The sequence below is a fragment of the Anas platyrhynchos genome, chromosome 21 (assembly GCF_047663525.1).
Source record: "Anas platyrhynchos isolate ZD024472 breed Pekin duck chromosome 21, IASCAAS_PekinDuck_T2T, whole genome shotgun sequence".
In the NCBI taxonomy this organism is placed as follows: domain Eukaryota; kingdom Metazoa; phylum Chordata; class Aves; order Anseriformes; family Anatidae; genus Anas; species Anas platyrhynchos.
In genome coordinates this window covers 16949495-16971575 of record NC_092607.1, presented here as the reverse complement: position 1 = coordinate 16971575, position 22081 = coordinate 16949495, and the positions used below count along the sequence as shown (strand labels likewise).

The 22081-nt window shown below is 59.3% G+C and overlaps 2 protein-coding genes across 10 annotated transcripts in view; both read right to left on the bottom strand.

Moving 5' to 3' along the window:
* Nucleotides 1-16533, bottom strand: UCKL1 (uridine-cytidine kinase 1 like 1). Of its 4 annotated transcripts, none has more exons than XM_027442985.3 (15): nucleotides 16394-16533; nucleotides 10671-10864; nucleotides 10146-10252; nucleotides 9829-9999; nucleotides 9563-9634; nucleotides 8691-8880; nucleotides 8180-8241; nucleotides 4480-4499; nucleotides 2721-2819; nucleotides 2254-2347; nucleotides 2053-2115; nucleotides 1625-1747; nucleotides 1357-1464; nucleotides 978-1134; nucleotides 1-376 (listed from the first exon to the last, which is right to left on the bottom strand). In XM_027442985.3, the coding sequence occupies exons 1-15, from the start codon at nucleotides 16441-16443 to the stop codon at nucleotides 300-302; spliced, it is 1587 nt and encodes a 528-aa protein (XP_027298786.1). In that variant the 5' UTR covers nucleotides 16444-16533; the 3' UTR covers nucleotides 1-299. The 4 variants fall into 4 exon arrangements, with proteins under 4 accessions (XP_027298786.1, XP_071882748.1, XP_071882747.1 ...); XM_072026647.1 differs by lacking the exons at nucleotides 4480-4499; nucleotides 16394-16533 and adding exons at nucleotides 7193-7209; nucleotides 13025-13092; XM_072026646.1 differs by lacking the exon at nucleotides 16394-16533 and adding an exon at nucleotides 13025-13092.
* Nucleotides 16534-18079: 1546 nt separating this feature from the next.
* ZNF512B (zinc finger protein 512B) overlaps nucleotides 18080-22081 on the bottom strand; it is a 29071-nt gene continuing 25069 nt past the window's right edge. For all 6 annotated transcript variants that reach the window (XM_038166096.2, XM_038166094.2, XM_038166091.2 and 3 more), the window contains one exon: nucleotides 18080-21928. In XM_038166096.2, coding sequence (XP_038022024.2) covers nucleotides 21632-21928 — 297 coding nt within the window. In that variant the 3' untranslated portion in view covers nucleotides 18080-21631. The remainder of the gene's footprint in view (nucleotides 21929-22081) is intronic.

Here is a 22081-nt window from a genome sequence, read left to right as displayed (position 1 = left end):
TTCAAGAAAACCAGAGAAAAAATTTATTATTTTTCTTTATAAAATATCTCCAATAAGTTATATAGGCAAATATTTAAATTAAAATAAATTAACTCCACTCTATGCTGGGACACGTGACTGTCCACAAAGTCAAACTAGGATTTGTGTTTCTTTGAAAAAATATGCCCTAGATCTCCAATGTAAGATTTGAAAAAAATATCTATGCTTGGTGAGGAGAAAGGAGAAATCTTTGCGATGGACAGAAGGGGTTAAGGTGCGGTGCTGAAGCTGCCTGCCACCAGAGGCACCTCCACGGCCAGCTAAGTGCTAAGAGCATCTTCATCATCACTCCAGTCAGGAGGAGCGTCCGTCCCGAAGTACCGATCGCCGAAATTCCCTGTGGGGAGAAGAGAAAAAATTGCAACCACGGTGCAGCGTTGCAGGAGCCTTGGACCAACCCCTCCAAGCTGCTGGCTGCCCAGCAGGCGAGGAAACAAAAGCAGGTTTATCCGACAGCTTGAACGGCTCTAAAATTTGGGTAGCAGCAAAACTGGAGCAGCCTGGAGGCTGCTTTAGCACCCCGCAGGCTGTTTTAGCACCCCAGAGGCTGTTTTAGCACGCTGTGGCAGGGTTGTTTCCCAGCACAGCAGAGGTGAGGACAGAAGAACACGCTGAGCTTGTTTAGGACAAGCTCGTTTCAGGTGGCAGCTTTGGAAATGAGGTGGGCACTGGTCTGCCCCAGCTGTCACAGCCCAGATTCTCTGTTTTGGGCTGGATGAGGCTTGTGGCACGAGGCTACGGCTGCCTGACAGTGCTCAGCGTGCACCTCGATCCCACCACCCGCACGGCAGCAAGACCTGGGAGAGGCCCTGGGTAAAACAAGGCCAGAGTAAAGCAAGGCCAAGCTGCTGCTGGCAACCACTTCACCTCTTTGGGGAGTGGGCCAGAAACACCGAAAATTCCTCTGAAACTGCTCATTTCTACCCCCAGGGACTCACCAATGCCAGGGATTATCCGGAACAGGTCATTCACCTTCTTGTCCACAGCTGTGGTGATGATCTTCACCCGGGGGAAAGCGTAGGCGACTGAGTGGACACCCATCTCTGCCATGAGCAGGGAGAGGAGGAAGATTTTGTCTTCTGGGACATCGTGATCCTACAGGAGAGGCACGGAGAGAGCACGGAGGTGTGTGGGACGAGGAACCAGGGTCTGGGTGCTTACAAAGCCACTCCAGCTCTTGCTGTAACCCACACCACCCTCTGCAAGGACGGACCAGCTTCAGTGGGGCTGTGCCTGGCCCTTTGAACGTTTTTTTGGGGTCAAACACTGTTTGTCAGCCCACCTCCGGCCCCGCACCCCCCTGAAATCCCCCCGTACCAGCAGCACCCGCACGGCCATCATAGCTGCTGCGCCTGTGGAGACCGTGCAGTCCATCAGGATGACGTGGTCTTCGCTGATGTCCTTGGGCAGCCGCAGGTAGTGGAGCTGGGCAGGAGGGGAGAGAAGAGGCAAGAGCAGCTCAGGGGCTGCAGGCTTCGTGCGGGGACCTCTCCTGATGGGCAGAGCGGAGCGAACGCAGAACCCCCAGCCCTTTTTTTTTTAGAAGGGTGCACCCCAACAGGTCTCGGGGGGGTTTGGTTTTTACCTCCGGCTCGCCCGTGTTGCAGTTGGTCTGGATGAGGATGGTCCCGATGCGCACGTCCTTGCACACAGCTCGCAGCGCCGGCTCCATCGTCTCGCCCGCCCGCAGGATGGACACCCCGGTGATCTGCAGCACGGGGAGGATGGAACGAGAAGGCACCATTCTCTAGGTGCACGCCGTGTGCTTTTTGGCCTCAAACCTCGGGACCTCTCACGGGCAACCCCAAAACACCCCTGGAGAGGGCTGCGCTGCTCCTGCCTCCCAGAGTGGTGGCACGGTGACACTGCTGGCACACTCGTGGCAGCAGGAACCATCCCCAGGGCCTGGAGGTAGCCCTGAGGGGCCAGGGCTGTCCTCCCCCTGCAGGCAGAGGGCTCTCAGCTTACCCCACCAGGCATTTTGGGTACACGGCACCTCTTGTTTCCACTTACTTGCTTCCCACTGTACGTCCTCCCTTCGTAGTCCTGTCCCTGCGGGGTTTGGACTGTGCAACTCTATGAAAAAACACACAAAAAGTGTTACCAGGGGCACTGGCACGGCTCTCAGAGGAGCTCTGGTGACAGGGGGACAGCCAGGCTGGTCCCCTGGAGAGCAAGGCTGGACAGGGCATGGTCACCCAGCCCCAAACCCACCTGGAAAGGGAGAAAGGAGAGCGCGTGCTCAATCAGCAGCCGCATCAGCCTCTTGGAGTAGAAAATGAACTCGTCCCTGCTGGTCTCCTTGTTTCTGGAGGGGAAGGAAAAGAAACATAAGCTGGAAACCAAAATGTGCTCCACCCACCCCCCCCAGCACATCAGGGAAAGCCCCTGCCCCAGCTGGCTGTCAGCCTCTTGTTTGCATGGGGCCCGCGGGTTGAGTTTTAGGGTGAAAAGTTTTAAGGTAAAAAGCAGAAAAATCGTTAGCAAGATGAGGGAGCATTTTCCAGCTTCTGAGAGCACCCCAGCAACGCTCCCACACCCAGGACCCCCTCTCGGCTCCCCTGTCCCACGTCCCCAAGCCCCGGGGCAGGGCACAGGTTGAGCTCTGGGGGGTTTGGGAGCCCAAAATGAGCCAAGCCCACCCCATCCGAGCCCCGTCCCACCCCAGGGGGGGGCTTTACCTGATGATGGTGTGCATGCCCCTCACCTGAGGGGTGCTCTTCAGCACGCTGAGGGTCTGCGGGAGAGGGTGGCACTGGTGGGCAGAGGCCAGGGCGGCCCTGAAAACCAAAAACTGGGGGTCAGAAGGGGCTCAGGGTGAGGTTCCCGAGGGCTTGTGCACAGCACACGGCCGGAGCCATCCTCCCAGATGCCCAATTTCCTGCAAATTCACACCGAGGACATTTGGCCGAGCCCAACGAGCGGCCAGGACCCCGCGGTGACAGAGGGACCCGCTCTGGCTGAAGGGGCAGGGGGTGGGTGCTTAGGATTTAACCAAAAAAAACAAAATCCAAACGTCCTCCTGCTTGGGAGCTGGAGCTGGGGGATGGATCCTCGGCTCACGGGGTGAGGAGGAGACATCGCAGCGGGCTCGGTGCCACCCAAAAAGCACGGGACACCGGGTGCTGGCTGGGTGAGCACGCATCCATCCCAAATTGGGAACAGCTTCAAGGCTGTGCCCGCCGGGCTGGCTGCCTGTGAGTCATCTCCACGTAAGTAATAGGGCCGGGAGCTATTCTGGGATCAAGGGAAGACCATTGAAGGGGGGAAGAGCACAATGGAGCCCCGTTAGTCACCTCTGGGTTTGTAACGAGCTGAAGGTCACAGCCGCTGGGCTCCCCGGGGGCCGGGCAGGATGGGGCAAAGCCACTTTGTCTGGGAGGAGGGCTGGGGTCACAAAGCCACACGTCACACCAAAAAAAAAAAAACCCAAAAAAACGTGCCAGCGGCCGCTCGGAGAGAGGGAGGAGGAGAAGAGAGCAAACAGACACAAAGCAGCGGGTGATTAAGAGTCGCCATCCAGCAGAAACCTCGGATTGATTGCCCGAAGGCGCACACACAAGCGGAGGAGAAGGCAGAGAAAATGACTGGGGGGGGGGGGGGATGGAGGAGGGCAGGGCTCGATTTCTCGAGGCCTCCATCCTCGGTGCCCAACGAGACATTCCCAAGGCCTGGGGGAGCTTCAGGGCTCCTTTTTGTTTTTGCCAGCCACACGGGGAAGGATCCCGAGAGCCGAGGCAGCACACGGGGCAGGCTGCGCCCCCACTGTGGGTCCGGAGAGCCCCCCCTGTCCCTCTGGGACCAGCAGCCCTCAAGACCCCGCAGCAGCCGTCAGCGAAGCGAGCTCACCCCGTTAGCCCCCAAAATTCAGGGTAGTTAGTCCCCAAAATTCAGGGTAGGTGCTCTCGGAGATGCAGCTCTGCCCCCTCCTGCAGGACCCAGCCCCAGGGACAGGTTCTGGGGACGTGGCCACCACCCAGACCCCCTCCTGACCCCAAAAACGCGGACCCACTGAGCCACCGCTGCAAGGGGTGAGCGCTGCTGCCTGCTCCCGGGGTGGGGGGGGGCAGAAATCAGCCCCCGGCACCGCACTCACACCCTCCTCTCCCAACCCCAATTGGATTTTTGGGGCTGTTAATTGCTGTCCCCAAAATCAGAGCAGCTCCAGGTGCCGGGGTTGAGCCCGTGGTCTGCGAGCAACCCCGTTCCCTGCAGAACGGGCTAGAAAAAAAAAAAAAACAAAAAAAAACAAAAACCACCTTGGGACCCCCCCCAAGTCCCAATTTGGCCCCTGAAGCCCCCCAGCAAAGCGGGACCCCGTGTGCAGCCTGCCCCAGGACCCCCGCCCGGGTTAGTGCCGTGGCTCACACTGCGCTGCCCGCGGTTAGTGGCACACCCCCACCGCGGCTGTCAGCGTTTTGTTTTTTTTTGGCTCCTCACATATCCCAGCGCAGCTTCCTCTGGTCACCGGGTGGGAGGGACGTTCGGGGGGAGACAAGACGGGCAACAGCAGAGTTTTGTGGGTTTTTTGTGTTTTTTTTTTTTTAAGGGGAGAGGGGACAAAGACGACATGGAACAAAGGAGAAAGCACCAGCATTAGTTAAAAAAGGGTGGGGGGGGGGAAAAAAAAAAGAAAAAAAAAAAAGCCCAGTGCCCGGGCTGGCACCATACAGCCCCCAAAAGCCCCTTCCTCGGTGGCCCTGTCCCCTGTCACCAACCCTGGTGCCACCGTGGGGACTGCCACGTCCCTGTCCCAGCTGGTACCGCAGCTCCTGGGCTCCTCCAACCTCTGAAATCCCCAAAACAAGTGCAGGAGCTTCAAAAACCCAGCCTCGTCCCGCACGTCCCCCCCCTCCTGGCACGCTGGGGGGGCTCTGCCCCAGTCCTGGAGAGCCGAGAGCACTGGGAGCACTGGAGAAAGGCAGCCCTGAACCCACCACCAGCAGCTGGAAAACCTTCAGGACCTTCTCCTGGACCTGCCATCCTCCCACGGGGGCTCGCGGGCAGGGGGCTGGGGGGGTCTCAGCCCTGCCGGGGGGGGTCCGGTCCCCGCAGCCAGCCTGCGAGCTTCCTGCCCCCCCCTCCTGTCGGGGCAGGACGGCGACGGAAAATTCAGCCAGGCAAGAAAAACGTCTCCGTTTGGAAACTTCATTATTAGCTTTTTTTTTTCCCCCTCCCCGCAGAACAAAAGGCTCGAAGGTAAAAAAAGAAAAAAAAAAAAGAGAAAATAAGAAGAGAAAGAGAGAGAAAAGGGGGTGACCACCGCTCAGGGAACGTCAGCTCTTTGTGGAGCGCGCCGTCGAACGGGAAGCAGACAGGAGACATCTACAAAGGGGCTGCTGCAGTCAAAGCATTTCGAACACGGCCAGCAGCTGGCTGTCACGCTGACATTTCAAACCTGGGCTATTAAAGCCGAGCCACGGGCTGATATTTATAAAGCCACAATCGGCAAAGGGCACGCCGAGCCCATCGCGACCCGGCGCGGAAGAAAGAAAGATCAATCGGCGAGGGGTAAAGCTGGGAAGAGCTCCGAGAGCTGGGCTTGTTGCTGAAATGGTGCAGGGGGGGAAGAAAAAAGGCTGGGGGGACACACAAGGGTCCCGCTGCTGCTGCTGCGGGGCACGAGGAGAAACACCCAGCATGGGTGGAAGGGGGGCAGGTGAAGGTAATCACCCCGTGGTTAAATGTGGGGCCGGGTCGGAGCATCCCGCTCTTATCCCACCTGCCACCAAGGCCTGGCTGCGTCCCCACAGCCACCAAAGGGCAGTGGCATCAGAAAAATAAGCGTGATGTTTGGATGAAGCCATTCAGGATGAGGAATCATTTTGGATGGCACCCCATGAGCACGGAGCCTGTCCCTAAATCCACCTCGCAGGGCTGTGGGGCTGCCAGGGGCTGCCCCGGCTTCGAAGGCACCACGATGCCAGGAGCAAAAACTTTGATTTTTTTTTTCCAGACCCTCTGGCAAAGGCATCAATGGAAACCAGGGGCCTGAAAGGGAACACGCACATTTCTGCAGCCTTGATGACCGCAGGGGTCAGAGTTCTCCTTCCAAATTTGCTATCGGGACATGGCTCACGTTGCCTCAACCTTTTGCTGACTACATGGGTTAGAGGGCGCACAAAAAGTTCAAAAAATCACCTCTGCTGAGAGCCAGCTCCATTAAAGAGGAAAATCACCGGAGAGAAAGGAAATCCTATAAATATCAACACATACACACACACATAGGGGCATGCAGACGCACACACAGCCTGCTCCCTGATGTCATCCCTGCAGGATTTTGGGTAAAAAACTTCTCCAAGTGCTAAAGAGCAACTTCCCAGCTGAGCCTCCAGACACCCAAGGAAGCTCACGCAGGGAAATGCCGGGCCCCGTGGTGTTAAACAAGCAGAAAACCCCAGAGAAAATCCAACGTCTGGTCGCTTAGTCGGGGAAATAAATGGCTGAAGCAGAAATAAGGAAGGCGGAGAGCCTTTTCCTGCCCGCCGTAGGTATTTTAAAAGCTTTCTGCGTGCTGCATGTAAAATCTGGGGGTCACTCGTGCCGAGTGTCTCCGTACAACGATGGAGATCTAAATGGAAACCCTGCGCTTCCGACAGAAATACCCGTAAATTTCGCTGGTTGCCTAATGGAAGTGAGAGAGCCTCGGCCCCACCTGGATGCAGAGGCTGAAGAGGCTGCGGAAATCGCTGCCTGCCCTACAGCATCCTCCCAGATCCTGGGAAATGAGAAATCTCGCTGGGCTGCGGCCAAATGGGTCGCCCGGTCCCAGAGCCTGCGCCCGGTGAGGGATTTGGGGCTGTCACCTCCCTCCTGCGGCTTCGTCCCCAGGGCTGGGGAGGGAGAGAGGCTCCAAAACTCCCAAACTTGGAGGAGGAAGGGAAACGAGAGCAAAACCCGGGACGTGGAGCCCCCCTTTTTCCTCCAGGGTCCTGGCTACGGACCTGCCCTGCTCCGTTTTCTCAGACCTGGCGGCGCCCCCGCGGCACAAACACGGCCCCGAGGACCGGCCCCGTCCCTGCTGGCCCCAAAATTGGGGACTTGTGGCCTCTTGCCATGGGATTCGGGAGCTGGTCGGGGTTTAGGCCAAGCAGTGCCTGGCATTGGAAATGCCTCGGGCTGCACAGACAGGACGGGGTGAGGGGGCTCTTACCTGACACTGAGTTCACGCTGCGGCAGCAAGACAAAGACACAACGCAACCGGTATTTAAGCATTGCCAACACCACACGGTCGTTTCAAGACAAAAGAAAAGGAGAAATAGGAATATTTTCCCGCATTCCCATGTAGCTTTTTCCCCTTTCTTCCCCTCCCTGGGTAAAGGTGAGCCCCCCCAGCCAACCCCTCGCCTGGCTCGCGGTATTTGCTCTCCCTGCCACATCTCGGGGGGCTGGAAGAAAACTTCCATTCCCCCTCCGCCTGATGCCAGAGATGATGCCAGGGCTCTGGGCTTGGCTCCTGTGCCCTGGGAGCAGGATTTAGCAAAAAAGCAGCTCCTGAGCTGCCAGAGTTCAGCCCTGGGGTGTCCCCAGGGGAACTTTCCACCCTGGTTTTGTGCCGGAGCAGGAGGCACGGTGCTGTCACAGGCACCAGAGGCTCCTGCAGGAACCGAGCCCTTGGTTTTCGGGGTGTCCGTCCCCAGGCTGTGCTGCCCCCCGGGTATCACCCCGAGCATCTTCACAGCTTGAACATGAAAGCTACAAAGCAGCCCAGCACCGTGGGGCAGCGGGAGGGGGCTGCGCTGCCCAGGGAATGGCAACACGCAGCTGGGAGCAAAACAGGACAAGACTTTTTTTAATTTTTTTTAGGTTTTGCTCCCCATGGGATGCACCCAACGAGTGGGAACCCGGGCTCTGGGTTGCCAAAAGCGCAGCAGTGGCTGCTGCGGGTCCAGCATCACTCGAGGATGGCTGCTTTGTCCGTGGATCACTTGCTGTCCCGGGGAGATGGAGGCTGCTGCGGGACCGCAGCGTGCAGCGAGGATTTGTGCTCGCTGGGACGAGGCAGGCTCCTCCGGGCTGGAGGAACAGGGCTCGGAGGAGTTGTTGGGGACAGCCCAGGAGCACGGAGGGATGCCAGCCCCTTCCCACCACGGCACCCGGCACCCCGAGGGTCCCCCCATCCCTCACAAGCTCCTCTTACCTCCTCCAGCTGGCTGTGGACGTGCTGCACGATCAGGTCGATGGCCACCGTGTTCCCACTCCCTGAAGCAAAAGCAGAACAGAGGAGGTGAGGGCCACAGAGTGCTAACCACGACAATTCCTTCCCCAAGTTCCTCGCTGTGTTCAAAAATAAACCCTACTCCTGCAAAGCATCATCCATCAGGAGACATCCCTGCTGCTACCACATCGCTGTTTGGTAATTTATTACTGAATATCTAGAATATAGATAGATATTAGATATAAATAATAATATAGATAGATATTAGATATAAATAATAATATAGATATTAGATGGAATATCTAGATATCACGATATTTTTTAAATTGCCAAGCTACCAGCACTTGTAGGGCAGGACTAGTCGAGGGAAAAGTGGCATGAATTCCCCAGGAACCTGCTTTTGGTGAGTTTTTGGGTCTCTCGCCTGCAAAAAAACCTTTGCTTTTGCCACTCTCCTGCCCTCGCCCGCCGGGCCCCAGGCACGTGGCAGTACCTCGGGGCACCACGATGTCGGCCAGGCGCATGGTGGGCTGGATGTACTGGTCGAAGGCGGGCTTGACGAATTTGTTGTACTGCTTGATGACGCCCTCGATGTCGCGGCCGCGCTCGCTGATGTCCCTGCGCAGGCGGCGCACCAGGCGGATATCCGAGTCCGTGTCGACGAATATTTTCAGGTCCAGGAGCTGGAAGGAGAGGGAAGGGAAGAAATCACAGCGGGATGAACAGGAAACAGGAGCTGGCCACAGCCAGGAGGCTGAGCCCAAGGCACGGCTCTGACCGAGCTGGGATCTGCTCTGCACGGCTCCGGGCTGTAGTGAGGTCAGCTCTGGGGCTGGGATCCCTGACGCTGCCCCGAGCCTCCAGAGACAGAACCGAGGGATATTTGGAGGAAAAGTTCCTCGGGGATTTACCCAGCTGTCCACTGGAGGTCATCGTTGCTCCAGGAAAGCCGCAGCACAAAACGCTTGGCAGGGGAGCAAACTTCCTAGACTGAGCTTGGCGAAGCTTGTGCGCGGCTCACCGCCCCCCTGCAGCATTTTCCACGGACCCAAACACTTCCCAGGAATGCCCGAAGCGTGGGATGAGCCCGCCCTGGGAACTCAAGGGTCTGCGGAGCAGAACCTCAGCCAGATTTGCCTCTGGCTGTGCAAGCTGAGACGCGGGGTGGAGGTGTGCTATTTCTGGGCGTATTTACGCGCCGTCGCTGCCAGGGCCCGGGTCACCACTTGGCTCCTGGACACGAACAGCAGAGACCAAGGTCTCTGCTTAAAGCCTGGGGCTCTTCCCCTGCTGCTGCAAGAGCCCAGGACTATTTCTCCCACACCCTGAAGCCACAACAGCTTCACAACGAGACCCACAACTCACCTTCAGGAGCTCCTTGTCTGCAAAAGCCATGATGCCTTCGAAAATAATCACGTTGGCGCCGTACAGGGTTTTCTGCGGAGGCAGAATCGATGTGGTTAGAGCTCAGAGATCCCCCACTCCAGAAAAAAAATAAAATAAAAACAAAAGAACAATCAGCTCCTTGTTTCCCAGGCTTTGGGGTGACTTTGGGGTACCCAAAACCCGCACCCTGCTCTCGCCCTGGCGGTCCCCCCCCACCCCATCCCGCACCCCTCGGTGTCCCGTACCCATTCCTTCTTCCTGCTGTGGGTGGTGAAGTCGTAGATGGGGATTTTCACACTCTTGCCTTGCTTCAGCTTCTTCAGGGTGGCGATGATGAGGTCGAAGTCGAAGGCATCGGGGTGGTCGAAGTTGAAATCGTTGCTGGCCGCCTGCTCCTGCTGCTGCTTGGTCAGTACCTGTCCCCGGAGACGAGTTTAGGGCTTGTGGCCGTCCCCCTTTTGGGGCAGCCTTCGCTCCTCCTGCCCCAAATAGGGCCAGGGGAAGCAGGAGGCTGTCGCTGAACCCACTCCACGTTTCCCCATCAAGGCCACGGCTGCCTCACCTTGTAGAAGGAGTCCATGGAGAGCAGCACCACCCAGGGGACGTCCAGGGCCTCGATGATCATCGTGGCCACCGTGGTCTTCCCAGAGGCGCTGCCTCCTCCCAGACCTGCCAGAGAGAAGGGGAGGAAGCCCCTGAAATCTCCTCCAGACCCCAGGAGGGGCTCGGGGGGCTGCTCTGATGCTGGGGGCACAGCGAAAAGAGGGAGATGCTGGGAGAGGTGATCCCTGAAATGCCCAAACGCCCAAAAGTGCCAGCAACGCGCACGGCTCACGTGGTGCTTGTGTAACGAGGGGAGAGCTGGCACGGGAACAGCCGAGGCTAAATCCCTCGGGACAACTCAGGCAACCTGCAAAGCTCTGGGAATAACCCCGAGGACTCTCCCCGAGGCTGAGCAGCTCAGGACGGAGCCAGCCTCCAATTTCTGAGCACGTTGTGGGAGCGTGGGGGAAGCACAAACCCCAACTCAGGTCTCCAACAGGGCTGTGCTGATGCTGCCGGAGAAATTTGGGCTGTTTTTGCCTACCTATGACGAAGGCCTCCTTGGACTGGGTGCCGTGCTCGTTGTACCAGGGCGGCCGGCCCGCCGTGTAGATGGTTCTCTTGCTGGTCCTCAGCAGGGGCGGCTCCGACTTGCACTGGCTCGTGGTGCGCTTTCGGGGTGGTTTGGAGGATCCCACGGCCGGGTACAGGCGGTCCAAGGACTCGGCGCTGCTGTTGCTGGGGATGGGAACAAGGAGCAGGGGTTAAATAAAAACCGAGGGCTCTGGTGAGCACCGAGTGCCATCACAGAGGGCAGCGGGGTGTCCCAAAAGACTTTTCTAAGGGATGGAAGTCAAACATGAGCCAAATTCTGCCACACACCCCATGCACAAACCCTCTCCTCGCAGCTTGGACGATTTCCAACCTCACCCCAGCTCCCACCCTTTAGGGCTGAGCCCCCTGGGGACCAGCCCTCGAGCTGCAGGGCTCAAAACCCTTCCTGGGACTACAGAGCTGGAGCCCTGGAGCTGGTAAAAACCTCTCCCCGATCTGTCCTCCCACAGCAGGGAGCTGGGGGGGGAGCCCGGAGGCTCTGCGCTTGGCAGCGGTTGTGGTGGCTGCGAGGTGATAACGCGGCGGCCGGCCAGGAGATAAGCTGCAGCCTGCACCAGGAGGATGATTTCCACCCCCGGGGCACCGAGTTCTGCACAAGCAGGCTGTGCTGGAGGACAAATCCTGGCTGGAAATGGGGCTTTTTCCCCAAAACAACCCCCTGCAACCCCCTTGGCACAACCACGAGGCGCCTCCGGGAATCACCAGGTGGGGATAAAACCTCTGCCAGGGCACCGAAGGCTCAGAAGGGTTTAAACCTTTTTTTTTTTTTTGCTTGGTTTTAAGCCGTTTTGGCACGCAGATTAGTCCCCTCCTCTCCCGCAGCCCTTTTTAGGATAATTCTTGATAATGACCAAAATTTGAGGCCGGCCATCTGTGCGCAAAGCCGCCCGGCACCTCGCAGGGGGGGGACACGGCCGTGGCGTGGCTCTGTGTGATCCCCCCAGCACCAGGAGCTTCCACATCAGTGCCAGAGCTGTGAGCATCGCATCTGGAGCCTCGCTCAGCACCCCTGGAGCCCTCTCCCGTTTTCCCCCAAGGCTGCAGGGCCCCAAATTCTGGGGCTGAAATCACGCTCCCCAAGCCAGGCACTGCCCCTGGATTGATCCTGGTCTCCAAAGAGGTTTTTGGCAGCCAGCAGCAGGCTGGGGGCTCTGCCTCCAGCTCAGATCCACGCAGCTCAGCTCCCGGAGGTGACAAGGAGGAGGCTCTGCCCCCACGGCTTCGGTTGTGCCCCAAATTTCAGGCTGCTGTCAAGGTTTTCTTCTCCCCGAGGTGCCCGCAGTGCACGAGCAGCAGATCCATCCTCCCCTCGTCCTCCCCGACGCAAGGCGCGTTTTCATCCCGTTCCCGGAGCTCGCCTTCTTCGCCTCTTCTCCTCCACGCACGTCTGGACCTCTGCATAAATTGTGTGCCACCTCTCCAACTGCTGCCCCCCATGATTTATCTCACATAAACACGGCTCCGGGGGGGCGGTGACGGTTCTGGACTCCTGCAAAGGTCACGATTTTTCTCCTGGTGCCAACTTCAGGCTCTCCCCTCCGAAGGTCCCTCAGTCTCAGCTCCCTGATTTCCCCGCTGGGTTCTTCTTTTGCTTTGTAGGGCCAAAGCTTTGCTCTCTGCACCTCCTGAGGAGGGAAGAGCCCAGAGAAAAGCCACTATTTATAGCCGGAGCCCCTGGGCTGCTTCGTGCGCCCGGCGGCGAGCCCGGCCAGACCTCGCCAGGAGGGCAGGAGCGGAGCACAACCCTCGTCCTCATCCTCATCCTCATCTTCATCCTCTGCAGCCCCGCCGTGCCAGGAGAATGCGTCCCTGTGCCAGAACAAGGCAGGTACAGACAGAAACCCCTCCCTCAGTGCCTTTTTGGGGCAGCCACACCGATCTGTCCCCAGGTTTGGGGACGTTTCCCCTCCTCGCTGCAGGTGAATCCTCCCCGCTGGCACCGGCGCTGCTTTGCCAGGGGAAACCCACCTGGGTTGGAGACCCCCCCCATGTGCCCGCTCCCCACCTGGGTGAGTGCAAAACATCCAGATCCCGGCACCCCAGCTGCAGCCAGCGAGGGAAAACCCCAAACCTGACCTTGCCACCCCGCAGGAGAGCTCCTCCTTGGTCCCATGCCCTGCAGACACGGCGCCAGCCTTCCAAATCCTCCCCCTGATCCCCCCCCCAGGGAAGCTGATCTTCCCTCCAGCTGCCAGCCACGATTTTGCAGCCCCCCACCAAAAGAAAAAAAAAAAAAAAGAAAACCCCAAACCCACCCCAAAAAGGGGCAGAGGAGGAGCTCACCTGCCTTCGGGCCCGAGGGCCCAGCAGCCCGATATGCGGACGCTGGCGTACGCCGGGGGGCTGCTCATGGCCGGGCACCTCCCGGGGGGAATTTGGGGGGGAATTTTGGCTCGGAGGCTTTGGGACGAGCCATGCGGGGAGCGTCCCCGTGTGGCTGGGGGGGCACCGACCCCAGAAATGGGGGGGGACACCACGGGAGGTGTTTTGCTGGGAGCCGTGGGGCGGTCAGCGCGCATAAGAGGATAGCTTAACCCGGAGATTACGTTCATTACCTGATATTAATAGCACTGGCTTGATTAAAGAAAAAAAAAGGGGGGGGGGGGCAGCAGGGGGGTGGCACCTCCTCGAAACGCCCCGGCGGAGGACGAACGGGCTCGTTTCGGGGCCGGGGCTCCTTCAGCTGCTTCTGACACTCAGCGCACGGCTCCGGGGCAGCTCGGTGAGCACAGGGGGGGCACCAAGGGAGGGCTCCGGGGGGGGCACCGGGATGGAGCGGGCACCTCGGGGGGCACCGATGGGGCTGCACAAGGCTTGGTGCTGCCTTAGCGGGGCTGTCGGTGCGGGTTTGTCGCCCTCCTGTAGCCCCCAGGTGGGGGCCGGTTGGATTTGACCCCCCCCTTTGCCGTCCCCGTGAGCTCGGCAGCCCCGGAGTAAACAAGCCCTGGAAACTCAACACCCCTCAGGCTAAGAATAACGCCGCCACCGCCGCCGTTCCCGCTGCCCCCCTCGTCCCCGTCCCCAAAATCTCTCCACCCCGGGTGTTTGGGCAGCAAAAAAAAAAAAAAGAAGTTTTCCTGCGGCGGCTGAGAAATCGCCCAAAAAGCCACGGCCACCGAGCACCACGGTCACCAACGGGACCCCCACGGGACAGCCGGACACCGAACGGGGGCTCAGCAGCTGCCTCCTGGCCCTATAACGCGGAGCTGACCCCAAAGAGCAGGATTTGACCCAGGGGATCAAAGGAGCCCATCCCGCACCCTGCCATTTCGGCACCAGCTCCCCTCTCGCTGGAAAAGCGCTCGCAGGAGTTTAAAAATAAAAACCCCTTTTCCGCAGCGATTTGGGATCTTCCTCAAAATAGAAGAAAAAAAAATAAAAATAAAAATAAAAAGGGGACCAGAAATTGGAACCGAAGTGCTCCTTGCCCCTGTGTCACTGTTCCGTATCGCATGCTCCTTGCTGCCTTTTTTTTTCCCTGCCGTTGTTTAAAGCCTCCGAGCGGTGGCACCGATGCTCCCAGCGGCTCTCCCGACGTCCCAGACGAGCTCCCAGGTAGGATGGGAATTACCCGTGCCAAATTTTAATCCTGGCAGCAACAAAAATCCCCCCCCGGGGGGCTCAGCATCCAACCGTGGGCATCGGGCGCCGCTGCGGCTGCGGGCACGGCGCTGGGCAGGGCCCTGGGTGCGCTCCTTCGCTTCCTGGTTCCTCAGCTCTCACGCAGGGCGAACGTTTTGGGACTTTTTTCTTCCTTTTAGAAGATTTTTTTAAGCCTGTGATCCCAGGGCTGGGGCAGCTGGGCTTGAAATTGCGAGCGAAAGCGACGCGGCGAGGGCGGATGGAGGCGTGCTGGGGCGGCCACCTCCGCTCCCCGCGCCCCGCGAGGAAATGTTGGAGGAACGGGAGGAAAAGGAAGCGTTCAGCCTAAAAACCAAATATCTTAAGGAAAAAAGAGCAAGAACAAGGCCGTCCGAATGCACAGGGGCTGAGACGAGGACGTTGGAGACGAGGATGTTGGAGATGAAGATGTTCAAGATGAGGATGTTGGAGACGAGGACGTTGGAGACGAGGACGTTGGAGATGAGGACGTTCTCCACGAGAGGTGGCGCAGACTTTTGGGACCTCACCTCTCCCATGGTGCTGGGATGAAGCAGAGCCCCAAGCAGCTCTCCCCCCACTGCTCACCACGACCCCAAAGTCACCACCAGGTCCCTGGGAGAGTTCCTGGGGTGCCCAAGCCGAAGCCGAGCGGCGCTCGCAGGATGGATCGGCTCCGGTGCCGCCCCTGGGCGCAGTTTGGGCTCTGCCCGCTGGCACGGGACGACTCCAAGGCTCTTTGGGATTTAGGGAAGGGCCACGGCAAAGCACAACGACCGAGACGGGTCCGACCCCCTTGTCTGAGCGCTGAGGGGGGCTGCATCCCCCCTGCCAGGTTTCGGGAAGCCCAAAGTGCCCGGAGAGAGGTGGCGGTGTGGAAATGGGGGATGGAGGCAGCCCCAGGGGCACAGGGTGCCCCTACAAACCCGAGCAGGACCACGGTTGGTGCCCCCACCTCACCCCACACAGGAATGGGGTCAGCCCCCCCGGCGGGGCAGAGGGAACACCTCCCTCCTCCGATCCCATTAGCTCGCTGCTATTTATACCCGGCACAGGCAGCTCCACCACAGCCTTGCGGTCAGTGCCCGCGCTTACACAACCCCACGGTGCCCTATGCCCCACATCCCGTCCCAATTCCATCCTATTCCATTCTTTTCTGCCCTGTTCCATCCCATCCTATCCCATCCCATCCATCTCATCCCATCCCATCTTGTCCATCCCATCCTATCCTGTCCTGTTCCATCCCATCCCATTCATCCCATCCCATCTCATCCATTCCATCCCAACCCATCCCATCTATCTCATCCCATCCCAACACACCCCATCTTTTCCAACCCATCCCATCTCGTCCACCCCATCCCAACCCACCCCATCCCATCTTATCCATCCCATTCTACCCTGTCCTTTCCATCCCATCTCAACCCATCCTATCTCGTCCATCCCATTCCATCCCATCCCATCCTATCCTGTCCTGTTCCATCCCATCCATCCCAACTCATCCATCCCATTCTATCTGATCCCATCCCATACATCCCATCCCATCCCATCCTGTTCTACCCCACCCCATCCCACCCCCCCAAAATTCCCCCCCCCACCTCCACATCCACCCCCCCCCTCCCACCCCACACCCACTTCCCCCTGGCTCTTCCCCATCCACACCGACACCGGCAGTACCCCCCCCCCAAAAAATTTTACCCCCCCCCAAGAAATTTTACCCCCCCCCAAAAAATTCACCTCCCCTTCCAAAGCCCAGTTCCACACCCCCACCCGGGGGCCCCCCCATACCCGTTACACCCCCCACCCCCCAAAAACCCCCAGAACCCCCCCGGGACGCGCTCGCAGCCCCCCAGAACCCGTTTTTGGGGCCGAACCCCCCCTTTTTTCCCCCCCCCCCTCCCCAAATTTCCGTATTCCCCGGCGCTGCTTCACCCCGGGGGGGCCGAGATGGGTTCCAGCTCCCCCCCCTCAGCCACCCCCAGCCCCTCGGGACCCCCCCGGGACCCCCCGGGACCCCCTCCCGGTGCCGCCCCCCCCCTGCCCCCCCCCCGGTACCTCCCGGCCGGTGCCGCCGGGGCCCCCTCGGCCGCCGGGGCCGCGGCCATGGCGCTGCCGGGGAGAGGCCGGGGCCGGGCGGGGCGGAGCTGGCGCGGGGGGGGCCGGGACTTGTAGTGCGGGGGGGGAAATAGGGGGAAAGGGGGTGTATGGGGGGTGTAAGGGGGAGGATGGGGGGTGTAGGGGGGTATAAGGGGGGGATGGGGGGGTAAAAGGGGGGTTTGGGGTGGTTATAGGGGGGTATGGGGGGTATAGAGGGGTATGGGGGGGTGTAGGGGGGTTATAGGGGGGTATAGGGGGGTATGAGGGGGGTTATAGGGGGGTATGGGGGAGTTATAGGGGGGTATGGGGGAGTTATAGGGGGGTGTAGAGGGGTATAAAGGGGGTGTAGGGGGGTTATAGGGGGGGTGTAGGGGGGGTAAAAGGGGGGTTTGGGGTGGTTATAGGGGGGTATGAGGGGTATTGGGGGGTATGGGGGGGTTATAGGGAGGTATAGGGGGGTATGAGGGGGTATAGGGGGGTATAAGGGGGTGAATAGGGGGATATAGGGGGGTATAGGAGGGGTATAGGGGGGTATGAGGGAGGTGTAGGGGGGTTTTGGGGGGTATGGGGGGGAGTAGGGGGGGTATAGGGGGTGTAGGGGGGTATAAGGGGGGTGTAGGGAGGTTATAGGGGGGTGTAGGGGGGTAATGGGGGGTATAGGGTGGGTTATAGGGGGGTATAAGGGGGTGTAGAAGGGGTATAGGGGGGTGTAGAGGGGGTGTAGGGGGTTATAGTGGGGTATGGGGGGTATAGGAGGGTACAAGGGGGGTATAGGGGGGATAAAGGGGGGTATAAGGGGGGTTACAGGGGGTTATAGGGGGTATAGGGGGGTGTAGGAGAATTATAGGGGTGTTTTAGGGCTGTATAGGGGGGTTATAGGGGGGTGTAGGGGTGTGTAGGGGGGTATAAGGGGGTATACCCTATATACAGGGGGTGCTGGGGGGCCTGGGAGGGCTGATGGGTTCAGGGGGTGCTGGGGGTTTCGGGGGGGGGCTGAGGAGTTTGGGGCCTTCTGAGGGGCTCGGGGGGGGGGGGCTGAGGGGCTCCAGTGGGTGCTGTGGGGCCCGGGGGGGTGCTGGGGGCATTTGTGGGTGCTGTGGGCACAGGTGGGTGCCACCCGGGCGCTGTTGGACTCCTTTGGGTGCTGCGGGGCACAGGAACGCACCCCGGGGCGCAGGTTACGGTGCCGGGGGGTGCAGGGGAAGCACCCCCAAGGATCCCCCCAACCCCATAAAGCTTCAGGGTGGTCCCTTGGGGTCAGCGGTCAGGAGCAGGGTCAGGTTTGGGGATCGCCCACCGCATCCCCACCTACAGGGCTCAGATCGGGGGCAGCAAGTCCCAGGACTGCCCCATGGGGTCCGAGCTGCCCCAAAACAGCCCCACAGCTCCAGAGGGGCTCTGGGAGCTCTGGGTGCATGGTGTCCCCCTCCTGTGGGGCTTGGGGTGCTGGGGCAAACATTTTAAGGTGATTTTAGGGTGATTTTAAGAGGAAACTCAACCAAGGGAGCCCCCTTCCCAGCAGCAAACCTCCGTGCCCCTTTAGGGATTTCATCACCCGGGAGGGGAACGGCAGCGCTCGCCGTGCCCGCTCCCCGCAAACCCTCCCGGCAAACTGCAAAATAACGATGATGGTGATAATAAGAATAAAAAAATCAATAAACATTTATTCGATACAGCTGCTTTTAATACATACAGTACATCGAGTTATCCCTCCTCGGTGCTCGGCGGCGCTGTGGTTAATAGCTGCTCGTTACAGTACTCTCAAACTGAGGATTTGTCCATGATTAACAAAAGAACAGATCGTCACAAATCGGGAGTTTATTATAAGATAGTTTACTGTTAAAACAATTTTATTTTTTGCAAATAAACACTTTTTTTAATATATATATTTATATATTTATATATATGGTTACAAGTGATAAATTGAAAATTCTTTTTTTTTTCTTTTTTTTTTTTTTTTTTTTTCCGTTTCGCTTTTTTCCCCAAAATACACTTACGCACTAATAACTGGCGTCGACGAGAAACATTCGGATATGCCGTGGGATGGGTGGCACGGGGAGAGAAAGAAAAGAACAAAACGGTCCCGGCCCCGGGGGGTGCTCGGTGTGCCCGGCGGGACCCCGGCACCCACAGCCCTGGGCGCGCGTGCGGGTGCGGAGCCGACCTCGCCGGTGTTTCACGGCAAATTTCGGCACTGGGAGCTACCAGAGACATTTTTGGGGCCGGCTCCGTGCAAGGGCTGGGTCAGAGCCCTCCCGTCCCCAAGCACGTGGAGGTTTTTAGCCCTTTCCTGGGTGATGTGCGGGTGCGGGCGGCGTGAAGATGAATTTGGGCAGCTGCGCCCCCGAGCCCCCCGCTGACACCGTGCGCATCCAAGCAGCGGGTCCGGCCGCTTCAGCCCAACCACGTCTCCAAATCCCAGCAGGAAAGAGGATAAAAGGGCAGAAAAATAGCTCACCGTGGAGCCAACCTCGCCCCCCACACCCTGCTGCCCCCCACCCGCTCGGTTTCAGGCGCCCACCTCCAAATACGAAGCGGTGGCACCGCGCGCCCTGGGGCAGGCAGGAGCTGCTGCTCCCGTTATTGCTTCGGAGGTGGGCAGCGAGGGGTGAGGAGCCTCCCCCCAGCGGGTAAAGGAAAGAAAGATGCTCACGGCGAAGCAAAGCAAAAGGTTTTCTCTGCCCTCGTGGGAGGAAAAAGCTCGGGTGAACCCAGGACACGAGGGGCGTGCGCTCACGTGGCTTTGAAGACTCGGTCGCAGCGGGCTGGGGGCTGCTGCATGAACCCAGCTCCTTCCAGGGATGCTCTGCCCCTCGCCTCCCACTTTGGCCCCATTTCTCTTGGGGTCTGAGCCCCATCTAGGAGCTCCCGGTGCCGGGCTGGGTCGTGTCCTCACCGCCGGCTGCGTCGGCGCAACCAGGCTCGAGGAGAAATCTGTCCCTAGGCTGTTATGGCCACCAACGCTTTTTGCAGCTCTTTATGGAGAAGAAAGCGGTGGGAGAACAAATCCTGCACCGAGTAATGAGTAGCGGGGGGGAAAAAAAAAATCAAAGGGAAAAAAAAAAACAACCCTGAAGAGTTCAATTCCTCATCGAAATTTCCTTCTGACCAGGGAGCTGCTTTTTGGGCCAAGCACTTTGTGCTGATTTAATCAATGGGAATCAAATTAATCGCGTGTTAATGAAGGCGAGCCCCGGGATGCTCCCTGGGGCGGGCGGTGGGGATTGCAAGGGGAACCTGGAGCCAGCGCAGCCAGGGCCAGGACACGGAGGAGCCTTCTCCCGATGCCACCTCCCAGCTTGGGAGCTGAATTCAGCCACAGCATTCAGAAATTTCAGCCACATCCCTCGGGGAAGGCGAATTTCTGAGGAGCAGAAATTTGCTGGGCTCCCGAGCGCATTTTGGCACGCCCTGCCTCGAGGTGGGCACCGGCCCCACGGTCACAGCCCAAGAGGAAACCACATTCGGCTCCCAAACACCCTGATTTTCGGATCCAGCAGCTCCCTCTGACGTTAGCACGGAGCTGCCAGCTTCCCAGCCCTTTTTGGGGGCACAAAACCCCCCAAAGAGCCCTCCCCAAAGCACCTACGCGGGGATTTCAGTGCAGAGCTCAGTGCCGCGAGCTGCCAGCTCCTGCCAGCCTCGTGTTCCCCCAGCTCTGCCCCCTCTGTCCCTCTCCTACCACTGCCCCAGCAGCCTCTAAAACGCAGAAAAAACTCTTGGGACCGTGTCCCCACATCCCCACGTCCCCCCTGACCGAGCCTGGGGCACCCCAGGTCCTGCAGCTCCTCGCAAGCCCCGCGGAGATGAGATCTGCACGGGCGATAGCATCAAAGCCAAGATGGGACGCAGCGCAAGCAGCCAACGGGATGAGCTGCGTGACTAATTAAGCTTTCTTGCTAATTGCTTCCAAGCCCGAGGCAACAGCAGGGTTCCCTCACTGCGGGACAGCCGCTGGGGCACGAGGGCCGGCTCCCAGAGAAGCCACCCCGGCCTCGGACGGGATTTTCACTGACCAAAACCCAAAAAAAGCAGAAGCTCCCCTCCCCGTCACCACCTTCCCGAGCCCCAGGCGGGGGAACAGAACGGAGGAAAACCCAAAATGAGTTTTTTTTTTTCTGTTCCACCACCAGAAAAGCGCCGCGGGTGCCCCGGGGTCTGCGTCCCGAGGACGGAGGTAGCCTGGTTTGTGTCTGCGGACGGACACCGCTGGCTCCGGGGACCCTTTCCTCCAGGCCAGAGCGATTTGGGATGAGCCCGGTGTGGGAAAAACCCCAGCCCCGAAAAGAAAAGCCAGGAAGGGAAGGGAAGGGAAGCGGCGCCGTGCCCGAAGGCAGGAGCTGTGATTGTCACTCCACGCTCACCCTGTGTCCCCATTGCACGCCCCACCGAGGAGCCGGGTGCCCAAAATGCTGCTCCCCTTTTTTGGGGCCATCGTTTGGGGCAGGATGGGGGCCCCCCGAGGTGCTCCGTGCCACCTCCCCGCTCCTTCCCTATAATATGACAAAAAAAAACCCTACAGCCCTCGCTTGGAGGCACCACGGGGCAGCCCCCCGCTGCGGGCAAAGTGCCACCAGGTCCCCCCCAGCACCCTGCTGTCCCCCCCCAGTCCCTTCCCACCCCACGGGTCCAGCATCTTTGGGAACGTCGCCCCCCGAGGGGGGGTTGCGGCCACAAAAAGGCTTCAACAAGGGCAAGGGGGGGCTCGGGGTGAGCCCCCTGGCAGGGCGCAGAGCGACCCCGTCCACCGGGGCCCTGCTGCTATTGCACTTTTCTTTCGCTCAAGCGTCACCAGTTTCACACAGGGGGTGAGAAGGGAAGGAAGGGGGACGCGGGGGGGGGGACGGCAGCAGGGCCCCATTGGGCTGGAGGGGTTGGGGGGGGTATGTACATGGGCGGGGGGGGGTGAGAAGGGTCCAGCTTGCTCGGTCCTGTTTGCTTTCCAGTGTGAAACAAGGTCCATGATTTGCTTAAAGTGGTTAATCGCTATTTTCCGTCTCTTTTTTTTTTTCTTTTTTCCTTTTTTTTTTGTAAAAAGGGGGAAGGGAGGGGGGCGAGCGGAGGGTGGAGGGGGAATAGGAAGGGAAAAGAGGGGGGACAGAAAACCGGGAGCGCCCCCCCCCAACCCCCCCCTTCACCCTGTTACCCTGGGCTGTAAACGAATCCGTGAATCCTCGCGGAGGAGTCTCTGAGCTCTCACTTTTCGGGCACCTTGCTGCCCCCCCCCTTGCGGTGCTGGCTCGGGGGTTTGGGGACGCGCTCGTCCCCGGCGGGGCTGCAGCGGGAGCCCTCCCAGTGCTCGGGGCTTTTCTTGTGATTAGTCTTTGCCGCCAGGCTCTCTTTGCCTTTGGGGGATATTTCCGGAGGCCTCTCCTTGGGTTTTCTCCCCCTTTTCTTCCCGTTTGTGCTTTTCTTTTTCTCCTCCTTGCTGGATGAAAGCTGCTCCCTGCTTTTCTTTTTCCTGCTGGCCTCGGCAGCGGTTCGGAACCAGTTCTGCATCCACGGGGTGATAACGGGGCTGGTTAGGGACCTGCCTCGGCCCCGGCAGCCCCACAGAGCAGGCTCTCTCACCCCCTTTTCCCAAGCCCCAGCTGCCCCATGCCCTTTGGCATCACCTCCCTGGAGGTTGGGAGCTGCTGCGCCCCA

Bases quoted from the DNA above. Each gene is read 5' to 3' on its own strand.
- UCKL1 (XM_072026646.1), bottom strand. From the start codon at position 13,092: ATGAGCAGCCCCCCGGCGTACGCCAGCGTCCGCATATCGGGCTGCTGG. The intron at 2,820-4,479 runs GTGAGGAGCCAA...TTTGGTTTTCAG, and splicing joins AGGAAGCTGCGCTGGGATAT to GGCCGCCCTGGCCTCTGCCC. The intron at 2,116-2,253 runs GTGGGTTTGGGG...GTTTTTTCATAG, and splicing joins TCTCCTTTCTCCCTTTCCAG to AGTTGCACAGTCCAAACCCC.